This window comes from Arachis ipaensis, chromosome B09, assembly GCF_000816755.2.
Source record: "Arachis ipaensis cultivar K30076 chromosome B09, Araip1.1, whole genome shotgun sequence".
Taxonomy (NCBI): domain Eukaryota; kingdom Viridiplantae; phylum Streptophyta; class Magnoliopsida; order Fabales; family Fabaceae; genus Arachis; species Arachis ipaensis.
This window is the reverse complement of record NC_029793.2, coordinates 16594228-16605979: the sequence shown is the minus strand read 5'-3', so window position 1 is coordinate 16605979 and position 11752 is coordinate 16594228. Positions and strand designations below refer to the sequence as shown.

Genomic DNA, 11752 nt, shown 5'->3' with positions numbered 1-11752 from the left:
TCTAATGGTTCATAAAAAATGGTGCATTTAGTGCACACAAAATGGTTGAGACGATTCTAGACATACCTCAAAGAAGATGTCCCTCTCTAAAGAAAACGTAGACCAAAACAAAAATATAAATTACACAGATAGATTGGAAAATATAACAAAAAACTACATTATATGTTATCAAAAACTTCCTTAAATACAACGTTTTCAGTGCTGGTAGGATCAACTAATCCTTCATCACAAAGTAAAATCTTAAGACCATTTCTATTCCTAACTCGGGAAAGAGCTACATAAAGTTGACCGTGACAAAACACAGGACGACGCAAGAACAAACCGACTGTTGATAATGTCTGACCCTGGCTTTTGTTGATTGTCATCACAAACGACAAAGAAACTGGGAATTAACAGCGTTGGAATTTAAACGGTATAATCATATCACTGGGAATCAAATTTATTCTGGTGATAAAAACTTTATCCCCAACATTGCTACCAGAAACAATATCTGCACCGATCATATTTGTCCCTAGATCTCGCACAACAAGTCGAGTCCCATTACACAAACCCCCAGCTGGATCAATATTCCTCAACAAAATAATAGGCATGCCTATTTTAAACTTCAACGAATGATTAGGTAGACCAGAACACCTAATCTGATTCAAGAATTCAACATTTATCCAATCAACATCAACATCAGAATAGGCATCACTACCACATATCGAATCAGCACTGAGATAATTTCTCTCCTCACCGGGCAACAAGTTAACTATATAATTGTTTATCTCTTCAACATTCTCGACAGTTGGAGCCAATATTGCCCTATCCTGAAAAAACTTAGAACATGAAAATTCTGAACCAAATTCGGATAGATTGTATTTACAATATCTTCCACTGGATTTTCCAAAACAGGAATGATTAGATCAGAAGGAATATCAACAAAAAGTTTATCATTGACCATAGTTCCAGATCGACCTTCACCAATTTGAAGTATCCAATCTGAAAACGACCTTAACTCCTGAGCAGTTGATTGTTCCAATCCACTTGCTAACCTCATATTTTTTGTCAGTCGCAAAACTTCGCAGTATTTCCAGAGGATAGAAGAATTTATGGAAGCCATCACAATCTCAGCACGAGAACCTTTTGGAATAACTGGCAAGACCTGCCTGAAATCACCACCAAGAACGACCACCTTCCCACCAAAAGGTAAATCTTTATTCCTATTAGAGACCGAAACCATTATATCATGCAACGTCCTATTGAGCGCTTCAAATGCTAATTTGTTAGTCATCGGTGCCTCATCCCAAATAATCAAATCGGTCAATCGGAATACCTCAGCTTTTGGACTATCTTTCTTAATCCGACAAACAGTGTCTTCAATAAGCTCAACAGGAATATTGAACATAGAATGCACCGTCTTACCACCGGGTAACAACAGAGAAGCAATACCACTAGAAGCAACATTTATAACAATCTTTTTCTCAGATTGCAATCTAGCTGACAAAACTCTGTATAAAAAAGTTTTTCCAATGCCACCAAACCCGTACACAAAAAAGAACCCGTGCCTCTTATTTGAAACACAATCAATAATTTTATCATAGATCACTCTCTGTTCTTCATTTAACTTTAAGATATTTGCATCGTGCTCACGAGTCAAAGAAACAATATCATACTGCAACTCACGCAACAGCATCAAATTGCTAAATTGAGAGACTAAAGAGTTATTAGGAACCGGCATGCCAGCATAATTTCTCAATGATTTTCCATTATTCTGTAATAGTTTCTCAATCTCCAACAAACAAAATATTTGCAACTCGTCCTGACTCATCGTTAGATCTACGTTTAATGATAATTAATAAATATTAGCACCATAATATCATTTCTATACTCTGTGCGTGCGTCTGTGCTTGCCTGTCATATAATAAATTCATCATGAACAAAATTTTTACCGGGATATTGCAACTCATGTCTTCTGCGATAAAGAATATCATCAGACAAATAAGCCCAAGTTTGTTTCCAAACTGACAGATGTCTTCCCATGGAACCAGATAGCAACAACATCACAAAAAGCCTCCTTAGCTGTGCAGCTGACGCTAACTCAGCGACTTCCTTAATAGCAGAAACATACTCCTTATCATCTATCAAGAATCACATGGCGGAACATGCCTCTTAAAATGTATCATAAGTAACTGACGTTAGGATTTTTGCCAGTAAAGAATGTCATAAAAATAGTCGCGTTGTAGATATAGTCTCTAAACCGACAAAAATCCCTTCGTACAAACGTGTTGGGTGTCACAAGTAACAAACCCCTTATTAAAATTGTTAACCGAGTATTCAAACCTCAGGTCGTCTTCTCAAGGAACTGCGAGGAAGTATGTTCTTATTATTGGCTATTAAGGTTGTAAGCGGGGTTTAAAAGGTGAGAAGCAAGTGATTTGAATGACAAGTAAAGTAAATGGCAATTAAAATAAATAAATACTGTAAAGCAAACTTTTGGCAAGGTAGGAGAAGATCTCCCTCTCAACTAAAACCTAAATCATTGAAAAATAAAATATGCGAGCTCTCTCTGAATGGATGCGTTCCCTCACTTCATAACCTCTGGTCTATGCCTTCTGGACTTGGATTTGGGCCAAAAAGGGCTTCAGAACTCGCTATGAGCGTTTTCTGCAATTTCTGGTGCGTGGCCTCTGTCACGCGATCGCGTCGCTTACGCGGTCGCGTCATTCGAAGCAATTCCTTGCCACGCGGTCGCGTCAGTCATGCGACCGTGTCATGTGCGTTCTGCTTAAGGCGCGCGGTCGCGTCAGTCATGCGGCCGCGTCGCTGCATCTTCGCTTCTGGCATGCGATCGCGTCGTCCATGCGGTCGCGTGGATACCAGTTTCCTTAAAGCTCCGTTTTGCCTTCTCCTTCCATTTTGTATGTTTCCTTTTCCATCCTTTAAGTCATTCTGCCTTAGAAAATCTGAAACTACTCAACACACTAATCACGGCATCGAATGGAAATAAAGGTAATTAAAATAATTAATTTTAAAGCTTAGAAAACATGTTTTTCACATACATAACGTAATAAGGAAGGGAAAGTAAAACCATGCAATTAATGTGAATAAGTAGGTGAAAGATTGTATAAGTCCCTCAAATTAAGCACAAAAGAACTCATGAAATATGGGTTTATCAACCTCCCCACACTTAAACACTAGCATGTCCTCATGCTAAATCCAAGGTAGATAATTAAGGTTAAAGTGATGGAATGTCATGCAATGCAACCTAATTTAAATGCAACTACCTAAATGAATGATGCATCATGCAACTCTAATTTATTCACTCATATATAAAGCTTACATGTAGCCAAGTTAATTCACATTCTCAAGGAGTCATGTATATATATATATAGCTAACCTTTAAATAATAAAGCATTTTAGCAAATGAGATGGGAAAGAAAACATTGTAAAAACTTGCAAAACAATTAGTAAATTTAAGCACAGATATATGTTGATGAGTTATTGAACCCTCACTGGATTTTCTGTTTACTCTCTAGTCACTCAGTGTTTATTGGGTTTATTCACTCTACTTTTCTTTTTATTCTTACTTTCTATAGCTTTGTTCTTCATCTAACTAATCAACAATTATAGAGTACAGTCATACCAAAAAGTCATGAGGTCTTCAATTAAGGTTGTAATGGGGTCAAGGTAAAGGTAAGGATTTATGTATAGGATCAAGTGAGCTAATAAGTGAATCCTTAATTAGACTAAGATCTCACCTAACATACATATTTAGCAAAACAAAACTTCTTTACCTATTTTCCCATATTATCCCACTTATTGTTTACATGCTCATGTTTCACTTTTTATTTTTATCCCATGTGCATTGTTTTTTTTTTTTTTTTTGCATTGGGGAATTTCTTTTGTATCCCCTTTTATTAAATGCTGAAAAATAACTTTTTTTTGTGAACATGGTAATTGAATCATTTTGATTTCTCATGAGCATGCTTCCCAAATTTATTTTATTTCTTTTAACTCTTCTACCCTTTTGTTTCTATCATCCATGTTCCCAATAAGTTTCCCATGTTCTAATCTATTCATAATTTTCTATCTTAAGCTAACCAAGGATTCAACTTGGGATTTTATTTTGTTTTTCTGCTTAAGGCTAGTAGTGTGGCTAAATAGAATAAAAGGGTTTTAAAAGGCTCAAGGGGCTAACAAGGGTGATGTAAAAGGTAGGCTATTTTTGGGGTAAGTGAGCTAAAATCAAACGATGGCCTCAATCATTCTTTTGATATGTATCTACATTCTATATTCTATAATTGGACATATAGATTAAGGCAAAGTAAAGAACATCAGAATAAAAAGAAGCGAAACACACAGAAATGAAATTATGGTTTGAATGCAACCATACAATTAAGCTCAAGACTCACATGCTGTGTGTTCTCTAACTCAAGCATCATATATCATTCATATATGTTATGCAGGTTTAGTTGAACATTCCCATTATTCTCATAAAAAAAATATTTAGGGTGGCTTTTAAAGTTTTAATGTTCCTCCTTGATGAAATATTGTCAGCTTAACTACATCATGTAATGCTATATACAAGGTTTATGGATTTAAATCTGTTATGTTCAATTTCCTAGCTTACTTCCTTTTTATATTTTTCAATTTAAACTATACTATCTTATGCTAAAAAGGGTAAACTATACTAATTAATCCACTAATAAATCAGAATTGCAAACTAAACTAAATAACTAAAATAAACTAAATTGGCTAAAATATGAACTAAAGATGCAAAATGCAGAAAATAGAGTAAAAATACATAAAAGCAATGTATAAGTACTCAGAAAATAACAGTAAAAATAAAAATACAGAAAAATATCCAAAATAAAAGAAAAAAGATGTAGTGGTTCACCAAAATAAACGCCAGAGATGGCGACCTCCCCACACTTAAAAGGAAGCATCGTCCCCGATGCTCAATCAAGCCGGGTGTGAAGGGGTGTCATCAATGGTAGGGATGGTAGCTAGAGTCTCAGTGGTGGTGGGCTGGGAGTCTGGCTGTTGTAGAGGCGGGGCTGACTGGATCGGGATCTCAAGATCCGCAGCCTCAATCTAATGTGGGACCGCTGCCTGTGATGCGGCCGACACTACCTCTCCCTGGGGATGGGTCTCTGCCTCGGGCGCATCCGCCTCCTCCTCAGATGCCTCGGATGGTGTGTCAGGCTCGGAGGGGATGTCACCGGATCGTATCATCAGCTTTAGGTGCTCATAGCGTTGCTTGTTGCGACGCTCCATCTGATTAAGTCGTCGAAACAAGCGGTGCACCAGATGATAGACGGGCTCTGTGGCAGGTGAAGGTGCAGTGGTGGTAGCAGGGGTAGGTGGTGCAGCAGTGAAGGAAGAGGGTCCAGCGGACGGTGGGGCTGTCTCATCAGTCGCAGTGAAGGGTGGTGGTCTGTGGCCCAAAGCTACGAAGTTCCAGCTGTGCGGAATGATCTTCCTGCAATCCGCCGCAGGTGGTCTCTCATCGGCAACCTCCCATGGCACGTCAGCTCGACGGCCAAGCTTTGTAACTAGATACGAAAAAGGGAGGGTGCCTCGGACGTGGACCCTGGCCATATAGTGCCGAATGAAACGTGGCAGATAAAGGTCCTTACCCTCCAGCACACACCAAAGGAGGGTGATCATAGTAGCCGGGATCTCCGTCTCGTGAGTACTCGGCATCACATAATTACTCAAGATCTGGTGCCATAACCGAGCCTCATCATTTAAGTACGCTCTCTTGATCCCTCTAGGCATGGTGGTGTCCTGACCCATCTCCAAAGGAACAGTCGGGTCGAGAGCTATCCGTGCCTTCATAGCATCCCAATCAAACTGCATCTGGCGCATGTCCTCTTCAGCCTTTGAATAACCATCAGGCTTATCGGACTTGGCTGGGAGCTGGAGAATGTCCTCTAAGGCCTCCTCAGTGACCAGAATTTGTTTTCCTCTCAGGTTTACGGCATCTAGGGTGGTGAGGTAGTAGTTGCAGTAGAATTCTCGGACCCAAGATGCGTTGACCTCTGTCAGTGTTCTCTCCAGAAAGAACCAGCCCCTTTGCTTGATTTGCTCAGTGGTGTACCGCTGGAGTGCTTCTGGAATCTTCAGAGTTCGCTCTAGGTATAGATTCCTGGAGTTTGCAAAAGCCGGGTACTTCAGCTCACAGTACCGGTTTGCAAATTTTATTGGATCATTTGCAAGTTTTTACTTGACGACAAATTCGGTACACTTGCCGAAGGAAATTTGTTGAGAGACAAGTTTTCCGTGCATCAGGGGGACGTCGCGACTGATGGGGTTTCGCGTGGCTGGGGGGTTATATTTTTGAATCCACGCGGCCGCGTGGGGTACGCGGTCGCGTGGTTGGGGTGAAAAATGGGAGTGACGCGATCGCGTGGGGCCCGTGATCGCATGAGACGGGTGGGAGAGGGGTGACGCGATCGCGTGGGTCACGTGATCGCGTCGCTGGAATTTGTGCTAAACACACGACTCCAGCGCCGTTTCAGCGCAACTCTCTGTCTCCTTTTGGGGTGATGTGTAATCCATGCGACGCGATCGCGTCGCTCACGCGGTCGCGTGGGATTGGTATTGTGCAAGTGACGCGATCGCATGGGGCATGCGGAAATAAATTGAAAAAGAAGCGACCATACCATGGTGGGTTGTCTCCCACCTAGCACTTTTAGTTAAAGTCCTTAAGTTGGACATTGGAGGAGTTTCCTGTTATGGTGGTTTATGTTTAAATTCGTCCAAAAATCTCCACCAGTGTTTGGAATGCCAATAGCCTCCGGGGTCCCAAACTAGGCACGCAAAGCTTCTGAACAGCTTCAAATATATTGTTAGGCTCCCGGGGTGACAAATGTTAGAATAAACTCCAGGATTCCAAGCCTTGCTTTTAAATCCGCCTCCGTCTTGATCTACATGTCTCCATCCGGGCAGTTTAAAAAGTAAAATCTCACCGTGGTGACCAAACATTCTCCGTGATCCATGCAATTGAGCATGATACCAATCCGTGTACTTCGAGGTGAAGCGTGGAACCTTATTGAACCTTGTGCACCAGCTCTGAGTATGAGCCATTTCCCTCTTACTCTTAAAGCCGCAGAGAGCTCTAAGTTGGCCATCTGTTTCAAGCAAACTGTATTCAAGTGAATAAGTAAAGTTATAAGTTAAGGATTGTACCCACTTGAAGCTTGTATTAGGTAGTAATGGCCTTGGGATAGGTGTTTTTGGTGGTTCTGCAAGTTCCATTTCCTTGTGCTCTTCTGTGAATTCCTCCACTTCTTTGCAAAGATCTTCAATTGTATCTGTGTCCTGGTCAAAGTCTTCTATGTCTTCCTCATCACTTGAGTCATAGATTGGAGGTTGAGAGAAATCTACCTCCGCATCATCTTCATATTCACTTGGGAAAGATTCTTCGATCTCAGAGAATTCACTTGCGGATGCAAGTTCATCACCAAGAGAGCTAGACTTGTGACTATCATCATCAAGGGAATTTGCTTCTGGGATTATTCCGTCTGATTTCTCATAAACGACTTGCCTTGGAGATTGTACAGTATCCTCCTTAGCATCAACTGTAGCATCCTGGATGGAGTTTTCCTCAATTCTGGATTCCCATGGAAGTTCAGCATCTCCTAGGTCTTCAACCAACTCTTCTTCTTGAACAACGACAGCTTCTTCTAATTGTTCTAGTACAAATTCATTCTCTGTCTTGTTCACTGGAGTTTCTGGTATTTCCTTCATGCTCTGCTCTTCATTGGGCTGTCCACATGGAATTATGGGTGATCCTTGTGTAGTTGATCGCCTAGAAACCCATTGAATTGCTACTTGCTCCAGTTGTCGAATGGTTGTTTGAAGTTTACTTACCGTTTCCTTTAGGCGAGCCTCTGCTTCTTGGGTTGCTGGACTTGGACATGATACAAAGGAAAGTGGTGGTGATTGGGAGCGGTTGGATTGGTAGCGGGGTAGGGAAGGATCATATGGTGGCGAATGGTGAAGAGAAGCTTGTGAGTGTGGTGGTCACAAGTAACAAACCCCTTATCAAAATTGTTAACTGAGTATTCAAACCTCGGGTCGTCTTCTCAAGGAACTGCGAGGAAGTATGTTCTTATTATTGGCTATTAAGGTTGTAAGCGGGGTTTAAAAGGTGAGAAGCAAGTGATTTGAATGACAAGTAAAGTAAATGGCAATTAAAATAAATAAATACTATAAAGCAAACTTTTGGCAAGGTAAGAGAAATTAGAGGTCCAACTTAGTTATCTCTCTCAACTATAATGAAAGTTGAATCTAGGAGAAGATCTCCCTCTCAACTAAAACCTAAATCATTGAAAAATAAAATATGCGAGCTCTCTCTGAATGGATGCGTTCCCTCACTTCATAACCTCTGGTCTATGCCTTCTGGACTTGGATTTGGGCCAAAAAGGGCTTCAGAACTCGCTATAAGCGTTTTCTGTAATTTCTGGTGCGTGGCCTCTGTCACGCGATCGCGTCGCTTATGCGGTCGCGTCAGTCATGTGACCGCGTCATGTGCGTTCTGCTTAAGGCACGCGGTCGCGTCAGTCATGCGGCTGCGTCGCTGCATCTTCGCTTCTGGCATGCGATCGCGTCGTCCATGCGGTCGCGTGGATACCAGTTTCCTTAAAGCTCCGTTTTTCCTTCTCCTTCCATTTTGTATGTTTCCTTTTCCATCCTTTAAGTCATTCTGCCTTAGAAAATCTGAAACTACTCAACACACTAATCATAGCATCGAATGGAAATAAAGGTAATTAAAATAATTAATTTTAAAGCTTAGGAAACATGTTTTTCACATACATCACGTAATAAGGAAGGGAAAGTAAAACCATGCAATTAATGTGAATAAGTAGGTGAAAGATTGTATAAATCACTCAAATTAAGCACAAAAGAACTCATGAAATATGGGTTTATCAGTAACACCATTCACGGTTTTTATACTTCGAAAACTGTTACAACCTCTCTGCACATTCAAAAGCATCCGCATGTAGAAAAGTTCACCAGATGAGGGATGAGCGAAAATCAATCTTCCAATTGAGAATCCCCTCTGTCTTGGCTTCCACTCCCTGCTATTCAAACAATAAACAAATTTGCCTGGATATTCAACATATGTTAAAGACCGCCCCTCCGGGAACCGCCTGTTGGCCATCATCCAACTCGTAAACATTGTCAGCAAATCTTTGTTGCGCAAATAAACATGAGTAGTGATATCAGCATCATCGAATACAACATGTTGATGGTTCGGCAAGTGAAAAGTCAACCTCTGTACCGATGGCCATCTATGGTGAATATCATAAGCAAAAATTCTCCATATGGATTCAGACGGTGATAAATAAGGACAATCGTAATACTGTTTGATCTCATCAACCACATGAGAAGATTCACCAACATCATATGTTTCTCCAACAATTGCAGTCACCTGATCCGGACCCTTATTGACATACTTAAAAAGATACTTAATGACGTTTGACTTGTTACAGAACTCAAGATTTATGTGAGCTTGATATTTCATTAACAGCAGTGGATTATAGGTCACAACAAATCTGTTATCAATATCAACATCATTGATCTTCACTGTCACACCTATATTACGACGTCTATATATTGGATATCCATCTTCATCAAAGCTCGTTTGGTCAATGAATCTTTTCGGATAAAATTTTGAGCACTTACCATCTTTCATGCAAGGAGAACTCCGTCTAAGTTGACCGCAGGGACCATGGATCATGTACTTGGTGACGACATTATAAAGAGATGGAAATTTCTGGGGATTGGGTAGCTCGGCACAGATGAATTCATCAACAATTTCAACACTTTGTAAGTTGCTTTCCCCGTTAAGCCAAAGTAACATGTGTGCATGCGGTAAACCTCTTTTTTGGAACTCAATAGTATACATACTTAAAAAATACAAAAACATCCTAAAGAAGCTAGATAACTACATGTCCGAAGACGACAGACAGAAATTGAAATGCTAAGCGAGAAAAGAATATACCTGCATTAAGTGGACCAAAAAGCACACCTTCCTTGATATCGCTAAGCAGGAACTTCAACTTGGCATGAAACACACGACAAGAGATATCAGGACGATCAGCGATGGGAATTTTGCTCTCGCTCTGTGAATTGCTAAAATTCAGGTCAATTTGGATTACACGTAATAGTGAGGAATAAATCTGGATAGCCAAAATGTTTACAAATTGCCATGGCATCCTGACAACGGTTAAACATATAACTTCTACCACCATTGAATGAAGAAGGCAAAATGATTCGTGTCCTAATTGAAGAAGCTTCATCATCGCCACGACGCATAGCCCCCTCTATTCCTTGAAGGACTTCTCCTCTAATTGTACTTTACTTCATTCTAATCTCATACAACCTCTGGGACTCAATCATGGTGAAACAATCAACAACAAATTGTTGAAATAACCGCCTACACTTGTGAATAATTCCATCTTCGTGCTCCCTAATCTGGAGACGAAAACATATGAATTCCCTAAGGGAAACCCTTGTTCTCCTTCTAGGAACATATCCAGGATGTTCACCTCGATAACCAATGTTCAGCTGGTAACCATCCTCGCCATATGGAAACAACAGAGGATACTGTAAGGGCCAATACAGAGCATGAGTTTCATAAATACATTGCAACTGACCACCAGTAGATCGAACAATAATGTCACGACCATGATCGGACAAATCAAAATCTCCAACAATCAAAGCAGCAACTTCATCGTAAGAGGGAGCACTGTAAATTCTTTGATCAACGTTCCTTTGCAAATACAACTTCAAAGAGAAAATCTCAGATGGATGACACTGATAGAATTCTCTGACTCTTCGAAATGACTGTGCTATAACATTATGAGTATCGATCATTTGCAACAACTCAGTTATCAATTCTTTATCTATCTCAGATGTTTGCCTAAAACAAATATACATTAACCACAAAAATATATTTAAAAACCACACAGAATACAATTGTAATATATTTTGATATATCATTATTAGCAAAAAATGACTAATAACACATTATAACTGGAACAAAACACAGTATAACTATCAAATCACAGCTATAAACCTGTTTTCCAATACAAATAACACTAAAACATCAAGAAAATACAATAAAAAGACTAAAAAACAAAATTTCAAACACACATACCCAAAGATTCACTGCCTATGCATTATCTCATGCTGAGAGTCATATATATATAACTGCGCAAATTTAGGCTCCTGACCAGCATTTGGGAGCAAACTTCCAATCCGATGATAATTTTGACCACTTATTATAAACTGCGGTGGACCCCTCCCATCATTCACTAAATCCAATACCTTACCGCCAAGAGACGTGAAGGCAAACATACTGTTATAAGATCGAATATTTTTTTGGAAGTACAAACTCTTGCTATCATGTCCGTTAATCAAATTATATAACAGATATGGGGGCTTTCGGAGATAAGGTAACTGAATTTTTTCTTTTGAGCAACAAACAGTAAAAACAGGACGATTAACTGTAGAGTCTCTTTCAACACGTTCTAATAACCAGAAACATGCGCCACAAATTGAACATTCATAGTTAGGATCACCAACATCAAGGCAACCTGGTAAAGATAAATTCGAAAAAAATATGCACAACAATAAAAGAATTTCATCTCAATTATATGACACGAAATAGATTCAACATAAAATGAATAAACCATTAGCATACAGATATAATATAGACTAAATACTTGACTCCTTTAAATTTTGTCAGAAAAAT

The 11752-nt window shown here is 39.8% G+C and overlaps 1 protein-coding gene across 1 annotated transcript; it reads right to left on the bottom strand.

Moving 5' to 3' along the window:
- Window positions 390–10311, bottom strand: LOC110266772. Its single transcript, XM_021111777.1, has 6 exons — window positions 10204–10311; window positions 9998–10118; window positions 8965–9588; window positions 1932–2120; window positions 866–1818; window positions 390–809 (listed from the first exon to the last, which is right to left on the bottom strand). Exons 1-6 carry the CDS (start codon window positions 10309–10311, stop codon window positions 390–392), a joined length of 2415 nt encoding a protein of 804 aa, XP_020967436.1.